General features: G+C 41.9%; 1 protein-coding gene across 8 annotated transcripts in view; it reads left to right on the forward strand.

Moving 5' to 3' along the window:
• LOC306839691 (receptor-type tyrosine-protein phosphatase U-like) overlaps positions 1–24,221 on the forward strand; it is a 203,289-nt gene that overhangs the window by 161,024 nt on the left and 18,044 nt on the right. For 5 of the 8 annotated variants that reach the window (XM_079368506.1, XM_079368511.1, XM_079368505.1 and 2 more), the window contains 8 exons: positions 5,299–5,371; positions 6,613–6,689; positions 9,506–9,523; positions 12,409–12,445; positions 17,141–17,238; positions 20,022–20,138; positions 20,263–20,417; positions 23,379–23,514. In XM_079368506.1, coding sequence (XP_079224632.1) covers positions 5,299–5,371; positions 6,613–6,689; positions 9,506–9,523; positions 12,409–12,445; positions 17,141–17,238; positions 20,022–20,138; positions 20,263–20,417; positions 23,379–23,514 — 711 coding nt within the window. The remainder of the gene's footprint in view (positions 1–5,298; positions 5,372–6,612; positions 6,690–9,505; positions 9,524–12,408; positions 12,446–17,140; positions 17,239–20,021; positions 20,139–20,262; positions 20,418–23,378; positions 23,515–24,221) is intronic. The other 3 variants (XM_079368508.1, XM_079368507.1, XM_079368512.1) reach the window with 1 other exon arrangement.

A 24,221-nucleotide genomic window follows, 5' to 3' on the forward strand; every position in this document is an offset into this window, starting at 1 on the left:
TAGAAAAGTAAAAGAAGAGACTGTCCACCCCAAACAACAAAACAACTTTTCTCTGCTGGTTCTACAACTCATCGTGTGTTGACCTTTAAATGAATTTGAGAAGTTTGGAGATGAAAACTGCATTCAGTTGGGTGTTACGCAGTAAGTAAGACAAGACGATGAGAAGGTTTGAATTTCTCAGTCTTAACCCGAGCCACAGTGTTGATTCTCCATTGTAATGAATGATCAGATAGCTTGCTAGCTAGCTTGATTATGTTGCGCCCATGAAAAGACCAGGACTCTGTCTTTCGTTTGGCAACTTTTTTCTTCCCGGTGCTGTATTCTTTTTTTAAGATTATCTTTATCCAGACGCATCGGGTCTTCACAACAAAAACGGCCTTACTGTATCTTTGCTGGTCTTAAGACGGCAAGAGAACCACAAAGCACTCCAGGCGAAAGGAACCTTTTAGATTCTGGAACATTAGCTTTGCATGAGCATTCATCGCAGGACCACGACCCTCGCTAACTACGTCATCTCTGCATGCAGACGTTACGAGTAAACTAAAATGAAATTGCAGTACCTGTATATTTTTTAATTACCAAATTGAACAAATGTAGAATAATATTTTATGCAGTACTTTCTAATTTATATTGTAGTGTGCTTTCTCCTGTCAAATTAAATTGCAGACAAATATTTCTATATTGCAACAATTACATGTGCTTGCATGAATCAGTGCAGCTTTGTAGTTGTACAGTCTTAAATCCTGGAATCTGTAAGGAAGCTTCGGACCCGGCTCAAACATATTTCTTTTGGAACTATTTGATTACAGATCCTAAAAAGCTGTGTCCCCTCTTCAGAAACGTTCCCCATAGACTAGACGCCTTCTGAGCAGATCTCCACAGAGACCAGGGTCTGAATCGAGCCCCTGGGACACTCTTTTTTTTCTCTCTATTTATGATGCTAGACAGAGTCCAAGACAGATGTCCCTTTGGGGACAATAAAGTACATCTTCTCTTATCTTATTTTATCAACCCACATGGTACATGAAGTTTAACACACAATGTTAAAATCGATTCCTGTAAACCAGATTGTTGGTTTTTATGTATTGTGTTTGGACACCAATGGACTTGAATTTAAAGCGTACGACAAATGGACCAACGATGAGGTGCACGTCTGGTCGAGCCTATTTGCTCACAAAGAAAATCAACAGATAATTGGAAAACAGTCCCAGTCGTGTTTATGTGTGGCTTTATACTTCATCTTAAATATCAAGCTATGTGTAAAAGAGACATACACATACGAGACTGCAGTCAGTATTTTCAGGGCGAGGGGTTGACATGCTAACAACAATACTGTATCTTTGCTGGTCTTAAGACGGCAAGAGAACCACAAAGCACTCCAGGCAAAAGGAACTTTTTAGATTCTGGAACATTAGCTTTAGCTTTAAAGAGCTGCAGGTTTCCTGCCACTCCAGAGGAAAACTGGGATTGTGTGTTGTGCGAGTTCATTGATTCACTTTCTCTTCTGCTGTCCAATCTGTCTGTTTAGAAAAAATGTCTTCCTTTAATATTGATTTGTTCTGGTTAGATGAGTATTAAAACTTGAGTTGCGCTTGAGAAGACAAGAGGTAATACTCCTCATCGAAGCAACCGTGAGTGAGCTGCATGTCATCCCCCATCCCCCCCCCCCCCCCCTCCCCTCTCTGTTTCTCAGTCCTATTTTAATAAAGGCCAAAAGACCCAAAAAATATCTTGAAAAAAAAGAAAGAAAGAAAAGGAACCCTTTTCGTAGCAGACTTGACCTGCAAAGCCTGCTGGGAGATGGAGCATAATGATGTAATGATGAATCGTTGAAACACTGCGACTGAATTTTACAAACTCAATGAGGGTTGGGCACTTTGTGTGCTTGGCACGTAAATAAAATACAATGAATCAATTGATCCTGGAAAAATCAAACCTGAGACTAAAAGTTCCAGGTGCCTAAGGTGAAAATGCAATTTCAATTTATTGAAAGACTTTTTCCAAACATTTCACCCAGCTGCACATCTCAGATGCCTTTGGGGTGAATATCCAGCTTCCTCCAGCACAACCTTGTAAATCAACAACATCTTTGGTCGCGTCATGCTCTAGCGGATTAATTGGCAGCAAATCTTCTGCAGCCAGGTTCTCACTTCTGAGGGAATGGCTGAGAGCAGGAGGGCGGGGGTCATAGCGGCACGTTGCTTCCCATGAGTTGAGCAGAAGATGTTCAGAGACGAAAGATCTTGTTTAAGATAATGTTCAAAGAATGTTTTGGTGCCCACATGATACCATAATGTTAACATAAGTGAGAAAGACTTCTCAAGAACATCCGGACTGCGGCTTGGTTTAAACCTGTGGGGTTTTATCTGAAATGTTCTTTAAAAAACAGTCTGACCAAACTTGAAACTCTGGCTGAGAAAGAAACTGTAATTTCATCCTGACAGTCTTTTAGGTTACCTATGTGTTACTGCAAACGACCGTCTACTCTTTAAAAGCTTCAGTGGAGTCTTTTCATATGCATGAGCAAGCAGTAAAACAACGTTTTTCCTAATCTGCATAGCAGAGATAGAGCAGGACAAACTGAACTTCCTGATCCCCGGTGGACTCATTATGATTGCTGAAGTTAGTCCTCCACATCAACAAAGTAGTGATAAGTCTTTCTTTTTTCCACACGTCCACCTGCAGTAAGCCAGATGCACTCTTTTTTTTTTTCCTCCCCTGATTCATTAAGATCCCTGAAGGGCCAACAAATTCCCCCCCTTCCAAAATCAATATGTGGGTCGCTTTTTCACTCCTCAGTCTGGCTCCCCATCGCCTGGAGAAATAAACAAGATGAAGGGGATCTACGTGCTCACCGCTGTCAGACTTCATAACACTTATTTCCCACAGGGTCGTGCTGCTGCCATTGATCAGATATGTTGCAAGGCATTGGGGGGGGGGGGGGGGGGGGGGGGGGAAGAGCCATGTCCACAATGTGGGTATGCAACTGTATATCCCCAATTCCACCAAGCATGAACTCTGCTCGCTTTGCACAGCCAACCGTACCATTATTTGGTAAGCATAGTGTAAGCCAGATGAAGATAGCCGCGTCCGCTATGCAGCAGCCCAACATTAAGCTAAACGTTTAAGAAGAACAGGGACACAGTAAACAAGGCACCCTTCAGGGTTGGATGGTACCGATCCTGTATTTTGGTACCATTTCCAACTTTTCCTGGTGGAAACATAAATGAAAGGTTATCAAACCAAAATCAACTGAAACACACTGCTTGGTCGAAAACTACTGTGATGCTGACTCACATCTGGAACAAGAACCAGTAAATAAATGTAGAGACTTTATTGTCACAAAGAACTGTAGAGCTCCCTCAGTGTCATACATTAACACTTACAGTAAGTAAAAAAAACCCAAACAGCAGCAAATTGCCACTTGTTCCATCATATGTCTATTTAACACTTGAAAGACCTTAAAAACCATTTCATCTGTAAGCTTCTTACTATAAGTACTTGGCTCAGACATGTAACACACCATTTTCTCATTTGAAAGTGTTCTGGGTATTTCATGCACACGATTTCTCTGTTTACTCTCAGGTTGTGACTATAAGTGGGACTGGTTGGTGCAAGCACTTCTTTAAAATGAACAATGGGGCAGTAATTGGATGGCTGTTATGGGGTTGTTTGGCGAGTAACCAAATCTGATCAAATCCCTCACAAAGGATCTGGATGAAACGGATGATCTGGTTTGTGACACTAAGTTCATGTTCTAGTGAGTAAAACGGACTTCTCTGGTGACTGGAGTGCAGGGTGTCTGAAAAGAGTGATGTAGTGGTGTGTCCTGTAAAAAAAAACATCTTGCTCTTACCCTCTAACGAAAGAGTCTTTCTCTGGGGGGACGCTTTCAGTACGTGATAAAAACAAAACCTTTTGGTGGATGTACTTAAATCAGACGTACTTGCCCTTTAGGATAACGTCACAGTGTTGCTGTCCGTCTTTCTGCTACAAGCTGAAGAAAATCTACTGAAGCATTTTCAAAATGTTCAGTATGATCTATTTAGACCCCAACATATGTTGCACTGAGGTCTAGGGTTGTCACAATACCAGAATTTTTTTTTTAAGTAATGCAATAGAAGAAAAATGGAAGTCCTAGGCACAACAATGTTTATAAATTACAGACGTTCTCCTGCAAGCTGTATGAAAAGCAAAAATATGTCGGCAACTTTCTGAACAGAAACATTGCCAACACAAAAGTGCAACATATGCCCTTTTTTAGATTGGCATTTTAATCGGGCAATATTTCTTTCAGATAAAGCTTAAGTACTTTCGATTCTATCAGTCATTGAAACAGAGGAAATTCCATTTTGAAACATGGGTTAAAAAGTATCGGAAATATACGATCTTACTAAAGTCCAGCAATAGAAGAAGTAATTCTCTTGTATGCTCTTTTTTAGCATGGGAGTAATGGACAAGAAATAACTCATGTGAAGTTCTATGAAGTTGAAATAAAAGTCGTTAAAGCTCTAATAACTCTGGTGCTGGGACTCCACCGAGGCAGATTATTTTTTTTTGTTTTTTCAAACTGGATTAGGTGTAGCATTACCTGTGCAGGATCCAGGAGCAGATGTAATCCCCTGATCAGCTTGCTTTGTGTGGCTCAGCTGGGCCTCAGGTGGTCCTAATTTGCTCGTCCGCGGGGGATTGGTTGGCTGCAGATGAGAGACAGCGTGTGTCAGTTTGAGAGTCTGAATGTGCTCACTGTCACAGCAAGGAGATCAGACTAGGACTTATCATTCATCCAAATATGACAGGACTTGAGCCGCTCCCATCCAGACTCATATTTGTTTATTTTCTCCTGCTGCTCTCTCGTTACTTATAGTATTGATTTATATTCAATGACTCATCGTGCTTCAGCGGCAGATTTACAAGACGGCTGTCATAAACAGCTGTCACAAATTTAGCAGTTTAACACTGAGGCATTATAGAGCATCGGCTCCTTCAATCAGCGGGGACTCCGACTGTGACAAGAATGAGAATGACTGCAGTGGACGGCCTCCTCCTTCTCAAGGCCACAGCCCTCTCTTAGTGTCGTCTGTCATCGCTCAGCCTCAGTCTCTCCCCTGCTATGCTGTGGCAGATGTCTGCTGATGACTTGGCAACATGCTGTAATAGTAAAGTTGCTCAGACAACCTCAGGGTAACACTTGCATTTTCCGAGTTGGTTTTGTGTGAGTTTTATGATGTATCAAAGACACACACACACCCCTGCCTTTTTTTTCATATCGTCTTTCTTCTTCTTTTTGTTTTGCAGAGTTTCTTTGATGGCTGGGACGTCACCAAAAAGAAGGACAAGACCAAAGGAAGGCACGACAGCTTGCTTAACCGTGAGTACTTCATGGTTACATGAAACAAACACTGATGCTGCTTTTACTTGGCTCTGTGCCAGAAGGTTGTTGTTTTTTTTTACTTTTACAGTGCAGGAAACTGAACTCCTTAAGGTCCTAAACTGTGAAGTTAATTACCATACAACAACATTAATTCCCCTCTGCAGAAGCCACCCAATAATTATCTTTATTCCCAGCCGAGTGGTTGTTGACTCTGTAAAGAGAACGCCTCTTGTTCTAATGTGAGTTTAATCAGTTGAAATAGATTTTTTGACTGTGGCTTTAACTTTAATATGTCAGTGATGATTTGTGAAAACAGGCCTTCAGAGTTCACGCAGAGTGTGTGTGTGTGGCGCATATACACCCGGAATCACAATGATTGACCAGAGTGGCGGCGAACTGCGCCGCAGCGCTGATTGAGCGCAGAGCTGTTATGATCCATCAAGTCCAAGGAAGTTTGGGGACTGACTTTCCTAACTTTGTCCCTGATTGTGCATTGTTAATGTCATGATGGCTGAATGTATTAAGTGTTTCCCCACCAGGATAAAACAACGATTTGGAAAAGATCAGTTTTAGACAAGATAAAAGTTTAGTGTTGTTTTCCTCATGGTAAAGGAAACCTAATGTTATGCTCCACTAGAACAGACCTGATATACACGTGTGTGTGTGTGTGTGTGTGTGTGTGTGTGTGTGTGTGTGTGTGTGTGTGTGTGTGTGTGTGTGTGTGTGTGTGTGTGTGTGTGTGTGTGTGTGTGTGTGTGTGTGTGTGTGTGTGTGTGTGTGTGTGTGTGTGTGTGTGTGTGTGTGTGTGTATATATATCTTTAGGTCTGTATCATAGTCCTCGCTTTGTCTGCACACTCCCACTTACATTCAATTAGACCACCTGAGAGCTTCTTTAATGTGAATGAAAGCAAATAAATTGACTGATACTCTGTGTTTAAATAAACACTAAACACTCCTGAATACTGAGCTGCATGAATGACCCCAAACAGCAGATTTTTTTTTGTGTCCTACTGTAGCTGAGACCCCACCCACCCAATCTAATGGGGAAAGTACCTGCATGTGATACGTTACAATACAACATAAAGCGACATGACATGTTACAATACATTATGACATAGTTCAAAACAATGAGAAGTCCAATAGGGAAATGTGTATTACAATCCAAGTTCTGCCTCCACTACTTTAAAAAGGGCTCTTCCTGTTTTTGTAACCTTAAATGCTTCTTTATTCATTTCAGATGATCGCCATCGAGTCAAGCTTCACTCTCTGCTCGCTGACCCCAGCTCTGATTATGTCAATGCCAACTACATAGACGTAAGTCACCTTCACTCCTGTTGTCCCTCCTCTGTCTCCTCCCACTCCTTCATCTCTGTCTTTGCTGATCCCACCGCTCCTCCTCAACAGCTTGTACCACGCGTCTTTTATTGTCAAAGTTAACCCGCTTGATCGGCTCCGCATACCGCCTGAGGTCATGTCGAGCTCTCTGATACAGAGACGGATCTCCCATTTAGAAATCACACCCACAACATAGCATTTTATCCACATGTGCTATTACATGCAGGGCTTTACGGTGAGATATTATCCCGGTAAACCCAAAGAATCCTCCAAGAGCCCATAAGCTGAGAGCACTGGGCCACATGACCTCGCCAAAATGCTTTGGTGAGGCGACATTGCACCACAATTGGACCCAATAAAACACAGCTGATCCTTTCATCTACCTTCACATATTTTGATCTCACCTACAGTTCTGCTCGAGTGAGTGTGGCAGGGAGTCTCTCCAGTCCCTGCAGCAGTATCCACTCCTGCCAGATCCAATCTCTGCAGCATTGCATCAGATAAACCAACAGTTTCACGTTTTCATTCAGTACAGACCAGGGCTCTGGGCTCTGCTGCTCACTCATGATGGAAGGATCACTTCGTGCTCTCGGCAGTTTTTACTCCCATTTTTGGATCTACTTACTGAAGCGCTCACTGCGAGGTGTGACGCAAATCTGTATGTTCCCTGAATACTTAACCACATCTTTTGTTTGTTCTGTTGTTTGCTGAACAAAAGGGAATGTAAAGTGGAGAGAAGATCAGTAGCAAAGGGCTGACTCAGCGTATGTGGGTGGTGCTTGTTAAAAGCAGAGCGTCAAAGCATACTGGCCTCAGCAGGGCCACTTTATCCCCCTTTAGTGCTCCATGAGGGCTCCATTAGTAACAACGCTTTGAGGACCTTTATGTCATTAACTATGCCATCTCCAGCACTGCCTGCATGTCATGCCAAGACCCCTGGCTCAAAACAGAGCAGCGAAATGATTCCAAATGATTCATGGAAGACACCAGCGTTTGGAGAAATGGAAGGTTTTGTTGTTTTTTTTAAAAGGTTAAACTGAAAGGTTTCACCGTCCTCTGCTCTGTTTCTTGTTCGCAGTTTCACATGTTTTTTTCTTGGCTAGCAAGGCATGGCATCTTTAATCACCAAATCTTTAGTTGTCACTTTTAATGCAGTCTGTCGTTGACAGATTTAAAAACAAGAAGTGACTCACTCCACACACAAGTCTTTAAACATTCATGCTCTGCTGTGTTTTACCATCCACTGTCAGGTGGTCTTTTCTTGCTCAGGTGCTCAAGAAAGTATTTCTGTCACATTTATGTTGCAAGCATCAGTAATTTGTTTGGAATAAGATGACGTGAGAATGAGCACGGGAAGTAATGGATTCCACGGCAGATTGAGGAGCTTAATTTCTCTGAATGGATTACAAATTCTCTTTCATCTGTATCCGTCTGTGATTGATCAAAAGGCAGGATAACCAGTTTGCCATGTCAACCCGAAGTATCAATGAAGAAGAATTTCTGTTTCTGCTGTTTCATACAGCTTACTTCACACAACGTCCAACACTTTTTTTTCTGTAGGTAATATTTCATTTGAGCTCACCAAGTTTACTTAATGTAAGCTTGTTAAACAGCTCATTTCAATTCCATATTTAGGTGTTAGATATTATGGGGACCTCTTTTAGATGTACAAATGTAGATATAAGAAAATGTATGATTCAGAATGTGTAGTATGAATAAAAACATTTCTGTTTGGGATGGTGGTCAGTGAGGTTGAATGGCTCCAACAAACAGGATTTATTGGAGGCTGAGGTCTGACTCCAGTGTGACATCAATCGATCTTTTATGTTTTGTAGGAAACTTTGCCAGTGTTATCTCCTATTGAAAAAAACATGAATCGTTTTTTGGTCAACATAATTAACTAGTGCACTTGTAAAAACACAGACCACAGTTGGCATCCACACTAAACTACATGCTACGTGCTTCTTGACGGAGAAAGTGGTCGGTTTGAGGAATATAACCTGCCATCATTCGGGACCTTCATAAAGGAGTTGATAACTTGGGTCATAGTGTATATTAAACAGAAGGACAAAACAGCTATTAATAAGGACGTGTTGATCTCAAGACATGTTGTAAAATCACAAGCAGCCAGACAATCTGTCAACTTGAAGGTTATCCAAGCTGATTTCTTCGATCGCAGAAAACTCACCAAAACTGTCAGTCTGAAGGAAATATGACTTTAAACACCTACTTCCTGCAGCTTTGACCTTGTGCGCATACAATGTGTTGTACATGAGGGGATTACAGGCAATATAGCATAAGATTATAGCAATAAGTAAGGTCTTTTACCTGTTTTTTGTAACGTATCTTGAGTTAGCACTTGCACACTGAATTGGTGCTGTACAAATAAAGATTGATTGACAATATTTTGGTTCGGCTCACTTTTAGTTTTGTCTCCAAATAAAGGTACTTTAGCTACATGGAGAAACTGCTTGTTTACAACCTGTCTGATCATCAGACTGCTTTATCTGCTTAATCTGAATATCTAACAATGGACATGCTCCAAGGTCTGAGTTCCACGTTGCTGATTGCAATTTAATACATTTCGTCATTTGCATGGAAACATGGGAATTAAAGGCTTTTGAACATTATTCTCTCCACAGGTGCCCAATGCAAGCTGCTCTCTAACCATTTCATTACCCATTTTCTTCCTGCTCTTTAATCACAATAACTAGCTCTTGTTTCCCTCCCTACTTTCCTTTTTTCTCTTTCTCTGTTTTCCGTCCTCCCGTTTTCAACCTTTTGGCATCTCTTAGATTCGGATAAACAGGGAAGTAAGTACCTTGCTTCTCTTCTCTTTCCATCGTTTCTTCTATTTCATGCTACCCCTTCTCGCTGTCCCTGCCAGCCCTCCATGGCTTCCCACCAGCAGCTGATCTTCCTTCCCTCTTTTGGCTTTGAGCTGCTGAGCGTGTCTGCCTTTAGCCATCACTTTTCCCCTGAGTTGATTTTTTTTTCTCCAAACTTAGTGCAGCAGTCTCTCTATCCTCTTTCATCCATAGCCAGATGCTCGCCTGGAGTTCTTGCTTAACATCAGACTGTCCCATAAAAGAGCTAATAGTATGCCACAGAGGACAGTAGACTGGGTCAGATGAAGAAAGTCAGTTGAAAGGCAGAGTTTAATGACACCATGACAGAGCAAGAATTTTGGAACATATTTCATAAGAGTGAACTGGGGAAAACGGATAAAACCCCATGGTGCATTCAAGTGCAGGAACTAAAGGACCTGATAGCACACTTTTTCTCATTTCAAATGTCATCAGCCATCTCATAAAGGGAAATAAAAAACCCATATAGTGACCCACCCAAACTCATTGACTTGTCCATATCAACCTGTAACTGCAAGTTAAGGGACTGATATCCAGTCAATGAGAGGATATGACACTGACTAGCAAACCAGTAACAAGCTAGCTAGACAGTCAGACAGATTGGTTACAGCCCGACTCCCAGTAAGCCTTTTGGAGAGTTTAAATGTTGAGAGAATGTTGTAGCAGTTTGCAAGTACAGTATATAGTGCCATACAGTAGTGTTTCCAACCAGCCTGTCAAAAAAGTGTTCACTTCAAGTCTGCCAACTAGCTAGCCATATCGTTACCAGAGCTTGTTTCCCCCATGTTTTCTGTCCAACAAATTGCTGGAGTAGTGGAGTTTAAACCGCAACCCAACAGGGCCTTGTAAAATGAGATGGTGCAATATGGCATTTTCACACAGCTTCAGCTGTCTACCTTCTGTTAAAGGAAAAGTCTGAGATTTTTGAGGAAAAGGAAGCTATTTGGCCATCGATCACTGTCAAAGAGAAAATAGTTGGCGACACTAAATCTTCATTATGTGTGAACATCTAAAGTAGAGCACTTGATTTAGAAAAACAAAAGGCTTCATCAAAGTTATCAAGTGGATGAAAGCATTTTGGGGCAGGGTTTGCTTGTGAGGTTGAGCAACTGGTCCACCTACACAATTCACTTCAGAGCAAATTCCAGCAACAAGGAAACGTTTGTTTAAGCAACGATTAGATGATTGGGTAACTCAGGGGGGGAAAAACATCAACTATCAGTTCTTTTCAAGTGTTTTAAACACTTTCTTTTAACGAACACTCAGAAGTTTTTCTATTCTTTGATTTCCCCTTTTATTGCCATTGACTTTCAAATGCAAGCGTGAGCCATTTAAATATCTCAATTTCACAGTTGGTCTCATTAAACGGCAGGTATTGTAAAAAACCCGGGTATTATTCATTAGCAGGGAGATCGTGTCAGAAATCTCTTTGGTAATCTCCATGTCTCTCAGGGAGGATGACTTTAATAATGTTAAAAGATTCATCAGGATAACTACAAGTGATTCTGTGATGCACACGACATTTGAGCACTGATTTCATTTACTTGCATACACCAAGGTCACAAACAGGTTTTTGTCACAGATTTTAGTTAGAGTGAGAAGAAATTTGTCAAAGCGAAACAAATTGAAAGTAGTTTTTTTCCCTCTCTTTGATAGAATGGATAGGCTTTCCACGCCTCGAAAGCGACTCTGCATGTTTTGTTTTTCCTCTCCAACACATCGTGAATTCTCATTGCTTCATGTTTTGCTGCTTGCCTTCTGTCGTAAAATGCAGTTGCCAAGGTGACAGACGAGAAACTGGCCGTCCCTGGAAAACTCAGCAACGGAGGCTCATGGGAATGAGGGTCGCTGCACTTTTCATAGCGATAGCCATCCATCCCAACTCCCCTCTGTGGCATGACAGTTATGCAATGTAATTTGTGTGCCTGCCTGGCTGAACTGTGCATACATGTACATCAGTGTGTGTGTGTGTGTGTGTGTGTGCGTGTGTGTGTGTGTGGTACAGAGAGATTGGTGTGTGTACAGTATGTGTACAAATGTTTACCATATCCAGCAGTCGAATCACTTTACCTATGAGTGATGGGAGGCAGCATTTACTCTGTATTCTCTGTATCCATCATGCTTTGCTGCTTTGCATTCAGCGCACACTGTTAGCATGGTGCAGGGCCAGCACTGTGCTAATAGCCCACCTGACTGTGCACACTGTATCATAACTGCACTGATGCCAGACCGGGCAGGACGGAGACAGCCAGATCAGTCAGTGTCACTCAGGTAGAATTACTCCCCGAGCTGGAGATCCCTCACTTGTCAATCTCCCTTTGATCAGCAGCCTTGGCTGCATGCAAAGTACCACACGCAGGGTCCACCTTTGAAATGCACCTCCCCTCCCTCTGCATGTAGCGACCTGGCTCAGAGACAGACAGAGAAAATGTTGAATTAATGCCATTTCTCTCCGCATTATCATTCTTGTGCCATCCTCAGCCCGAACGCAGCGCCTAAACAGTGCAAAGACTTTGGATGGTCAAATATGCTAATGATTTTTTTTTTTCATTAGCGTCTTATCAGCCTATAGCGCGGTGCTGATTAGTTCTTTGCAACCACAGAAAAATCTTTAGTCAAATGCGAGAGCTGAAACTTAGCAGAGCGCTGACATCAAACCCGGCTCTGAGATGAATAAGAGATGACTTGAGGCTGAAAATGGAGAAAGAGAAAGGATGGGAGGGGTGAAACGAGAGTTAGAGGTCCCTGAGTCTCACTTCATCACGGGCTCGTGTAATTATTAACTTTTTCCATCTCTCTTCTTTCTCCTCCCCTCTGTCTTTGCCACACAGGGTTACCAGCGATCAAATCACTTCATCGCCACTCAAGGTGAGTGTAAAAATGCCCAGCAGCAGTGTTTGACTGCTAATATTTGTGTTTGTTTGTTTGTTTGTTTGTTTGTGATTTCTTTACTCAGCGACCCAGCTGACAATATGAAAATGACTTTCCTGAATTATTAATGTGTCAACAACAAAGAGTCTGCGTTGCCTCGCGCTCACATCTGGAGGCTTGATCGTAAAGCTTTACTTTCCTGCGTGCCTGAGAAACACTCTCAACACTCTCATAACAATCGACTGTATCTGCCAGTCAATCGGCACTCTTACACTACTTACTGTCGCTCTTTGTGAAGCTCCGCGTTTGTGTCTCTCCTCCCCGCCATCTGCATGTGTGGTGCAGCATCTCTGTGATGTCGGTTTGATACACTATATAGGCTGCATTCCCCGAGCGGGGCGCACACACACACACACACACACACACACACACAAGACACACACACACTTAGAGGGAGAGTGAGAGAGACAGAAAAAAAAAAGAGGAGAGAGAAGAGACTGAAGAGACCGAGAGAAAAACTGCAAGACATTCTCTTTATTCTCTCCAGCTCTGATCCTATTTATTCACTGAATATGTTTTTTTTTTTTTTTTTTCACATCGTAATCCCCCTCTGATTTCTTCCCTTCCTTCTCTTTGGTCTCAGTTCTACCGCTTCGCAAAAGTAACCTCTGAAAATCTCTCTCTCTCTCTCTTCCCCATTTTGCACACAAAGACTTTCTGCATGCGTCGGTTCAGGAAGAGACGGAAGGGTGCCAATATGTTCAATTCCAGCGGGACTGTGTGTGAAATTTAACTCACAGTCAACTAAATTGACTGACTTAAAGATTTGTCAGAATATTAAAGGTTCCTGTGATTCATAAAACAGAAACCAGCTGGTTGTGATTAAACGGGAACAGAAACACAGCAATTTGATCAAATTAAGGGCTTCCCATGCTTAAGATATTAACAAGAAGAATACAAGAAGATATTTGCATTTAAGGTTTAAGATTTCATGCCTTTCAAAACAGAATATATACATAACCAAACATGACAGAATAACTTCTCGCATTCTTCAGTATTATCTTCTGCTTTTTCAAGTGTGACAGTCTGCGTGAGTAACCTAGTGGTGTACTGAGAAATGTCAAAAATGTTAATCATTTCTCAGCATCAGTGGGGGATTCGTTTTCAGCGGGGCGCACACGTGGAAGCTAGAACATTTGTATGACATTAAATCAAGTGAATTAAGATCACGTGAGAAAACAAGCTGACGGATATTTGAAGCCACAATGGCTACATTTCCATAATACTTTCAATTCTTGAAGGGTTTTATCACTAGATTCATTCGGATCCTAGAAGATCCTGGTCTAAAGTAAAAAAATACAAATAAATAAACTGTCCAAATTGGGCACTTTTTACTCAACAATGTCAAATATGGGATTACAGCGTCAGACAGTAATCAATGTCAGATTGGTTTGTCTAATGTGGCAGTTTTTGGAAGTCCTCGAAGGTTTGCCTTCTTATGCCTGTGCTGGTTACTCACTACTCTGGTCGAGGGGTGACATTCCACTTAAACCAGTAATAGTGTTTTTGAACATTATGGCAAAAGCCATGAACCAGAGCTACCACCCTGGCTAGTGGCAGGCGGCTGTGTTACAATTTAGCTGTAACGTTTGATCGGCATTGAAGTCCTTCATTAATTGGGTTAACCCACATCGCGCATCCTCAGTAAACATGAAATGAACATTGAAAATTAATTTGTAACATATTTAGAATGCTGTGTGGCTGCTTTTGCATGAGGAAGTTTGTTGGACTAAAGTGCATACATTTAGCTGAAAGTACATCTACAAGGATCTTATTTTGAAATTGATGCAGTAACCAATGCACAGCGTGTTGTTTTAACCAAAGTAGTTGCAACTCGCTCCTTCCACTCTTTCACACGGGTGGAGAGCAGTACTTAAACTGCATCATAAAAACGTAACTATCTCTCACGCTCTGCATGCACGGAGCAACATGCTCTGAGTATTGCTGCCGAACCCTGGGTGCTCTGCAGGCAGAAGTTGATTTGTTGTACATCAGACGAGTCTTACGGCAGCTGTGAATGTGCGGCAGGCAGCAGGTGCTCTGGGCTAACTCTCTATTATGTCCAGAGATGAGGGAGGGTGGAGGCGGGCGAGAAGGGGCGGCGGACGAGGAGGAGAAATGTCAAATGCACTCTGAAAGAGCGAGTCCAAAGCGGCAGCATGTTGTGCTTTGCATACAGATTCACCCAGGCACAGGGATCACACATCATCTGTCTCAACTGACTGCACTGTCCCTCTGGCGATGCATTTTGTGGGTTTCTCCCGCCGCCTCTGCTGAAAAATTAACATCTCATATATCACAAATATACTTAGAAACGAGAGCAGTAATTGCAAACAGCCGAGAGAGCGGTGAATTATTAAGTGAAAGGAACAAAGACGTGAAGGAAGCCGCCTACATGTGTAAATCAAAACACTAACCACCAGCTGACCCCCCTGTGTCCACTGTGGTAAAGAGCAGTATAGATGTTCGGAAAGGGATGCATGTGTTAGTCTCTGCACATGGCCAGTAATGTTGTTACTGCTCCTCCTCCTGCTACCGTTTGTGTTTCACAGTCAACAGAGGTCTTTGCATGTTTGCCCCGGGGGGGTTGTAGTCAAACACGTAGCTTTTTGATTTCTCTTGTTAAGAAAACAGTAGGTGTGAAAACAGGCAGCTGAAGGTGTCATTGTGTTTGTTTATCTGTGGAGACAAAGACCTCTGCAGGCTTGCGTGTTGTTTTTTTTAGGCTTCATTCAGGGTTTGAGATTCCTTGATCTGTCGGATTCTGAAACATCTCCCCATAATGTTGACATCAACACGCTCCCTCTAACTCCATCAAACCAGGACTAGTCATTTCAATTAAGGCTGCCAACAGTTTCTGACACTTGGACACTTCTCGCTTATATTTCAATTTGATCCATAGAATTGCAAAGCTACTGAAACTAGAGATCTTCAGTCGTAATTTTAACTCAAAGCTCCAACGTGGAAAATAAATAGAGAGCAGCAGTGGTCCAAACTGAATCTAACCTGTTGCTCCTTTCCATGTCAATCCCCACTCTCTCTCTCTCTCTCTCTTGCTCTCCCTTATTTCCATCTCTATCCACTGTCTCATAAAGGCACAAAAGCCCCAAAATAAATAATGGCTCGACCATTTTTTTTAAACAGGTTGGCACTGTCTTTTGAGCAAGCATTGCTAACACATGCAGTTTAGTGCCAGATTTATAGAGCATAGACTTTCACGGGTAAAGTTAGTGCGCGTTCCTGATTCCTCCCGCACACTGTCTCACTTTACGCTGCGTATTTATTTGATCACATGACGTTAACCGACCTTCGTCACTCGTCACTCGGATGGTGGCGGCAGGAAAACATTTCCTTGTATGCCTCAGCCAATCAGAGAGCCACTGAGCCACTTAGTCCTGAGAGTTCAAAGGTCATAATGAAGCCTAATAAGTCTCACATATTCATTATCATTAATCTTTACATATTCCTTCTCAGATGGTTAGAATGGACCTCCAATCTCAGATTACAAAACACAATAGAAGAGTGTCCTATGGCATGGTGTCATATTGTTTTGTCATAAATAACATGACCTTGGTCCATAGCTGTAGTTCTTTAACAATCTCTCTTGTAGTTCTGTATCTCTTAAGATTCAAGATTACTTTATTTAGTCTCGAAGGAAATTTGCCTTGGACGTACAGGCTGCTGCATAACACATAACACAACAGAATAGAAAAATAGAGTAAGACAGTGCATAGCAGTCAAGTGCTGACAGTGCAATAAAGTGCATACCTACATACATACAAACATACATGGCATTGCTTTACAGAAACCTCTACTTACGGCCTGAGTTCAACAGAGTAACAGATAATGGGACAAATGAAAATTTGTACCTGTTCAGATATCTTTTCCTAACTGGAACTCGTCTGCATTCCTTCTTTTATTCCTATTTCTATTAACATATTTCTTCTGCTATGTTGTGTGTAAAAGCAACTGTAACGACCACTGGCGATCATCAAAGTCTTTCAGGTTTGCCTCGGATAAGATTCCGAAATGCCTTTATTTTTTCTCTTGTTTATAACTTTATAAAGTTTTATTCTCTGTATTTTTTTGACAGATAAATTCAAATCCCACACTAAGCAAATACAAAAGTCATGTCGTACATGTACCGGTTAGGAGCTAACATTCTTCTTTAACTAACAGGGTGGGCGGAGAAGAACAGACGTGTTGCTCACTAAAGGGGAGGAGTGTGTTAGGCAGAGGAGTCGCTATGAAGGAGGACCCCTGTGATATTATCAACGCCAAGGTGTAATGAAATCAATGAAAGTGTCAGCTTCGCCGGTGGGCTGTGATTTGTGTCAGCCACTGCTGCCTGAGTAAGGCAACGCAGGCGCTTGTTTGCACAATAGCGGAGGATTTGTGGGTGTATTGAAATGACATTTCTCTGTAGTATTGGGCGAACACAGAGCGGGCAATAGTTCATGAATGACACATTGTTACTCTATTCCCCGGCATGGATTACACAGCACCTCTACATTGATGGTTATTGCTGCTATTTTCTCTGACTTATGGCTCATCTCTCCGCCCTCCTTATCCTCCTCTCCTTCCCCCCCCCCCTCCGCCCACTCTGCCACCTATACCTCTCCTCCTCCGCAGGCCCAAAGCAGGAGATGATCTACGACTTCTGGCGGATGGTTTGGCAGGAGAACTGCTTCAGCATTGTCATGATCACCAAGCTGGTCGAAGTGGGCAGGGTAGGTTTCCCTTCTCTTTGTCCTGTGACCTCTCGAGCCAGCTACAGTGATGAATGGAAGGAATGTATTTTTTTGTTCCCAGAGCTCCCTTTATCATTCAGTGTAGATCAGAAGGGCTGCTGAGCTCTGTGCTGTGGGAGGACATGGCTGCTGTCTGATCATGAGTGATCACCTTTTCTTTGGTGCCTGTTTTCCAAGGTCAAAGCTTTGATGTTTATGAAGGCCTATGGAGGAACATCATGTCCTCTGTTCTCTTGAATGTTCCTGAATCTGTACAGAACAGGAGAGCCTGTAACATATCTGGCAACATATATACTGTATAGCTTATACGTGTTTCTTCTTTATCCATGTATGTTATTGATATGTTTACAATTTCCTTTTGATGTCACAACCAGGTTGGGAATTGTGATCACTGATAGAGCATAATGATGTACTGCTGTGTTCAAGTTAGCACATATTAAAGAGGGAGGGACTCAGATAAATCCAGAGATTTCTGCTAGCCACAGCTCAAGGTAAACAACTTACAGTTAGACAAAAGCTAAATTAACATCCATCTGAAACGTTTCCTGTGGAACCAGGTCAGCTTCTTTCAGAATACATGCAGACAGAAAGATTTGAATGAGCTCGTTCAAGCAGGAAACTCGAGTTGCATTGTTTTCGCACTCAACATTCGTCATTATCCGCAATCACCTGACAACATTGCCTTTCAAATGGCGGTCTATTTAAGCTGCACAATTTCCGGCCTCTCCCTCCCTTTGCTCTTTCATTGCCAGCTCTGACCTACACCAGTATGGGGCTCTTGCATCCAACTGTAGGCTCCGACTAAAATAGCTTAAGATATCACCCCACCACTCCTCAAATTTCGACAAGTAAAATAAAACTGTGAAGAATGATGAGGTCAGAGCCCGAAAACAAACGATGTTCTGGTGCTGCAATAAGGGTGAGCTGTCTGAATAAACCCTCTTTAAGAAAATATTAAAGTAGGAAGACATCTGACGGGCTAGAGAGGATTTCCTGCATTTATACATCATGCCATGGCAGCAGTCTCTGTGGCTTGTTTTTCATATACTGTAAATGTCACAACATGCAAATGTGTGTTTTATGCAAAGCACCAATACCTTAATATACATATGCATGTGTGAACCTTCATTAGCAATGATAAAGAAGGATAAAGGTTTGTGCACATTAAACATTTTTTTGACAAGTCATTCAGATATGAATTCTCAGTATATTCATGAGTCCTTCAGTTTGAATTTAGTGCTCCATATATTTCTAGCTAATTAGGATACCATAAGATAGGCATTAATCAGGTCTACATTCTTTTCAAACACTCTTGCAATGGACCAAACAATAATGATGGCTTGATGGTTGAGCGCTAATGTAGTCTTTAAGGGTTATTAAGAGTGTTATTTTAAACTGATATATAGCTCGATGTCCTGCTGGAAAGCTGTGAAATTGTAACCATTTCCCAGATTCCCCTTGGAATAGTGTTTGCAACCTGACACAGTAGTTAAAGGTCACGTATTATCCTCCCTATTAGCCAGTTTAAATCCCTAAAACACGTGTGTGACATGTCTTTGTCTGAATCCATTCTGATCCTGTGTCTATCATGCCTATAACCCGCTCTATTTCACCATGCTCAGAACAGGTTGTTTCTGTGTCTGTAGCTTTAAATGCAAATGAGCTGTCTCTGACCACGCCCCTCTCTGGAAGGGCTCAGGCTCTCTCACTCTGTGTCCTATTGTTTATGGTGAGAAGGCAGAATCAGAGGGGAGAACAAACAGCTCGCTGTGTAAGGGGAGGGGCTACTGCCCTTTGTGATGTCATGACGGGAAAATCTTTAAACACCCTGTTTGAGCACACATTTTCTGAAAAGTGGAGCAGGCTAAAGATGGAGAGGATGGACTTGTATCATAACTGGGGGGTTTGAGAGACAAGGGACACATTAGTGCTAGAAAAACATGGTAAGGTGTTCTTGATGTGACCTTTATGTGTTATTTTACCTTTAAACATAATCCATCAAATAACAATGTCATAACCCCAACCAAATGTAACGTCAGAGACAATTGTGTGAATTTAGTGTAGCCTTAATGAAACAAAAAATGTAAAGATATGGTATTCCAGCGAATTTTGTGTCAGTCGGGTTTCTAAAGGAAAAGCAAATCAGAAATTCAGAACAATATAAAAGTGCAGAAAAGTAGCATAAAAAACACACAGGGTTGTTAAAAAAAAAGCCATGTAGGAACAAAGGATTGTTTTGACATCTCACCCATCATAAAGCAGTGCAGATTCAGTCCCCATCCTCAGCGGCATACCTGTATGTACTGTACAATTATCTTGTTCAGGCTTTGTAGCTGAAGAAGTGTAGAGACTTTGAAAACAAAATGCAGCCTGTAGTCGGAGATAACGCCTCTAAAAAGCACTGAATCAATTTTAAAAAAAGACAAGTCACTGACTTCAATCTTTAAGGTTTGTGTAGAGAGAGAGGAAAATAAAACCTCTGACACTAAGTTCAATTTACAAAGTCAGAAATGCCTCCAGAAATCATCAATAAAAAGTGTGTCTTATCTCACCCTGGCGACAACATATTTATGTCTGAGATATGATGGTGACTTAGATTGGAATAACTGTAGCAAAGTCCAAACATTTAGCAAAGGCCACAGCAGGATTAGACCCATGAAATACGTCTGTTGGTATACATTTTGGTTCCTGGTGCTGTGAAGGTTTGTTGCCGTGTGTGTGTGTGAACCTTTTTAAACTGAAGATGTTTGTGTTTCGTCCAGATGAAGTGTTGTAAGTATTGGCCTGATGACACTGAGCTCTACGGTGACATTAAGATAACACTACTGAAGACAGAAACGCTGGCAGAGTACACCGTCCGCACCTTCGCCATGGAGAGGGTGAGTCATAACCTGGCATTATTTTTACCTCAACGCTTTCTGTGCTATCTAACAATACATTTCTGCGTCTGTCTGTTTGGTATGCTAACTAACAATAGCATTTTATTCAACGTCTTTCTTTCAGAGAGGTTACCCTGCCAAACATGAGGTGTGCCAGTTTCACTTCACCTCATGGCCTGAGCACGGCGTGCCGTACCACGCTACCGGCCTGCTGGCTTTCCTGCGCCGGGTCAAGGCCTCGACACCTCCTGACGCCGGGCCTGTGGTGGTCCACTGCAGGTAACGATTCACCTTCCATCCTGACAATGACCTTCAACAAATATCTGCTGTAAGGCTTTGATATGTCTCGTCTCAAATATGTTTTTTTCTTTTATGTTCAACACTGTGCCATATTTATTCCTTCTCGACTCTGTGCTTTTTTTTTTTTTAATCTTACTAAAATAACTTTCAGCATCTTGGTGCTGTGCATGTGTAGGAGGAAAGCACAAAAGTGACAGTCACACCCAAAAAATAATTATTTCACAGAGATGTAGGCAGCACGAAAATGCACAATCAAGGAAGCTGTGTGCCTTTTTAGTGAAGGGCATTATTCTTTGTTTAGCTGTTTTTAATCACGCGTAGAACTACTGAAAAGTTTCTTAGCCGAGCTACGTGAGGGAACGCAAATGCCTGAAATATTTTTTCCTGACTTTATCTGGACCTTTTCCGTTCAGCCCTTTCGTACGGGACTCGTCGATGTGTGAACGCAGCAGGACAACGAGTGTGTGGGGAGGTTAACATTTAAATCACAGGATAGGTGTGATCTTAGTGGAAAAAATCTTTACACTGTTTTAATGCTCGCCAGTATGCTCGTTCATCAATTCTGTGGATATGTCAAATTACACAAAGCATCGATACACAGGAAACCACTGTCATTTTAGTTGTTGGATTCTGTGGCCTCATCGGTCAGCTCACATTTCTGCATCATCTTTTTTTGGAACACATCTTTCCTCGTGAGATCTCTTCCTCCGATGAAGAACACCTCATGCTGCCAGAAACATGTTAGATTAAGAAACTCATTTCAGGGGCTGGATGTTTTTGTTTTTTTTAGTTTTTTTTAATAGAAGTGCATGTGTAAAAACAGCTTACCAAAATTACTCAAAATAGTAACTGGGAGTCAATTTGGACTTATAATGTCCAGGGTGGCAGCCTGTATTGATAAAGTTTTACAAGCTGGGTTGACTTGTTATCATGCTGATTCACTGACATTTCCCATTTTAACTGGAGTATATTTTAAAAGGTGCTGCTTTTCTTGCCTTTACTTGAGTACTGTAATCATCACAAGTGCGATTCAGCCAATCAAATGCTTCACTCAGACCAGTCACTGAAAGTGAACAGAAGCACCCATAGGAGACAGGAAACACGAAGAAACGAAGGGAGCGAGTCAGGGAAAATTAGAGTTGGTGTGCTCGAAAATGAGAAAAGAAGAGGCGAAGAGGATCAGAGTGGACGGACTCTCACGTGTTTCTTTTCCCCACATGCAGTCAATAGCAGTATGCCTCACTCGTGATCGTTACATGGAGTTATTTCAAACATCAGACGGGAGCAGTTACAGTACATTTAGAATCCCTTTGAAAGGCAGAGTGTATTTATTTGTTCAAAAACATTCACTATGTACCAAAAATGATCAATTCGACTTATCATACATGGAGGATTAGATATATCAGCTTCCCTTTGTTCATATAAAGATCGGCTTCTTCCTGTTTAGTAGTTTAGTAAATAAAGGCCCCGGTCATTATTTCAGGATTTATAGTATGCTTGTTGAATGTTGGAATTACACCCAGACAACAAGAGGCTTTGGCTCATTGGTTGGCAGGTTTTTTCTCATCAACCAGCGTCCTATTTTTACATATTTGGGCTCTTAATGACAAATATGTCAGACTGTAAGATGCTTCTTTTCTCCTGAAACGTTCGTTAAATATCTCTCTTTAAGCTACCAGACTCCATCGACAAAAACTGTCATTCTTCCTCCGAGATACGGGAGGTATTTGTCAACAGTTGTCGTGGTTGGTTTGTTTGTGGTATGATGTGCTCGAAGACGATTGTGAACTCAGAATTAAAGGCGCTGCATTCACACAGTAACACACACACACACACACACACACACACACACACACACACACATAACTCCAAATAGAGTCAGAGACGATCAGACACGTTTGTGTCGTTACTTTCACATGGTTTCTGTAATTAAAAAATAAATAAATAAAAACTGCTAATTTTCTTAACAAAGGCATCAAGTCTATTAAACTCACAAAGTTAGATCTTAAGAAAAGATCTCATTGTTTGTCTTCCATGCTCTACATTTCATTACCTGATTGTACAATGAGCCACCAAGCCAACCCTACATATATACTGTGTGTGTGTGTGTGTGTGTGTGTGTGTGTGTGTGTGTGTGTGTGTGTGTGTGTGTGTGTGTGTGTGTGTGTGTGTGTGTGTGTGTGTGTGTGTGTGTGTGTGTGTGTGTGTGTGTGTGTGTGTATATATAGTGTGTGTGTGTGTGTATATATATAGTGTGTGTGTGTGTGTTAAACATGTCGCAGTATAAGCTGAGCAGTCAAGAGAAATATGAACATTGGTAAATATCACAGGAGCAATGAAGGTGTACATTAATAACTGTGTTACTTCGATGATCCTGTAGTTTAATTTGAAAGCCCATCTGCCTCTGTGCCACAGCTCATTGCTGCTTCTAATTCTGATGAAGCACTGATCCCTCTGCATCTTATCAGAAACGATGGGCTGCTTCAACAGTATTGATGCACGGCGGCGAGATGTTTTTATTCGATTTTGGAGAAAATAAGAGCGGCATCAGTATGAAGACAAATGTGTTTCTTGAGGCATAAAAGATCCCAGTACAGGCACTTAAACATGGGTTTGCAAGTAACCAAAGTGTTCCTAGAGTGTGCTGATGCCTTCACAAACACCCACTCGAGATGTTAACGCTGTGTTAGACCCACACATGGAAGCCATAGGGCACTCCATAGAGCATTTTTAAAAGTCTCAGCACTCACTGAATAGATTTCAAACCTCCAATTTCGATTTTTCTTTGATACCAGAGCATAATGGTCACTGTATGTCTTTCCTTTCTTTCCAGAACAAAGCGTCTCATTATTCTAGACTTTTGAGCCCCCCCGCTGAGACGTTCTCATTTCACTGTTGTATTCAGGCATGTCGATCCTTCTCCTCTCTCCTCTGTAACAGCATGGGGGCAGGCAGGACCGGCTGCTACATTGTGCTGGATGTCATGCTGGATATGGCTGAGTGTGAAGGAGTGGTGGACATCTACAACTGTGTCAAGACCCTCTGCTCCCGACGAATCAACATGATCCAGACTGAAGTAAGTGGGAGGGCGGCCCTGTGGTCAGAGAGGCTGACACTGTTCACCACAAGCTCACACGTTTTATTTCCTCAGCTTGTAGTCTTTCATTTACAGCATTTAGTTTATTTTTCAGGCTGGAAAAGCCTCTGAAACAACATTTTTACATGAATGCCGGTGGAGGAGGAAATGTTCTGGTACATTTCTCAGACTTGGAAGATTACAGCGTAAATACACTTCATAACGATTAAACTCTGAATTCGAAATAAGAAGGTGAGGACGTACATATTTTCAGCTAAAGTACTGCAGCAGCATAACAAGCTGAAAACACAAAATCAGGAAAGCTGTAAGTCTTGTTATTTGCACATTTAACAGAATTCCATGTATTTGTCTTAAAAGCTCGGTTTGGTCTTGCCCTTCTTTACAGATTAACAAGATCTCATAGACAAAACACCAGTATCACAGGAAATCTGTTCTGTGCCTTTATTGAAGAGATAGCACAGTGCACAGAGTTGGAAATAAGGGCGAGAGATAGAACGGGGAATGACATGCGGTAAAAAGGTGCCACAGGTCGGACTTGAACCCAGGCCACCTGCCTGGAAGATAACAGACTCCATGCTACTGTTCCTTTGACTTGTGGGCTCAGACCAGCAGGCCAGGTGTTATGCTGAGCCCTGGTAGGATTCTTTCAGTTGTAGGATTGTAATCCAGTAATTGATTTAAAAGTC

Source organism: Symphodus melops (assembly GCF_947650265.1).
Source record: "Symphodus melops genome assembly, chromosome: 18".
NCBI lineage: Eukaryota > Metazoa > Chordata > Actinopteri > Labriformes > Labridae > Symphodus > Symphodus melops.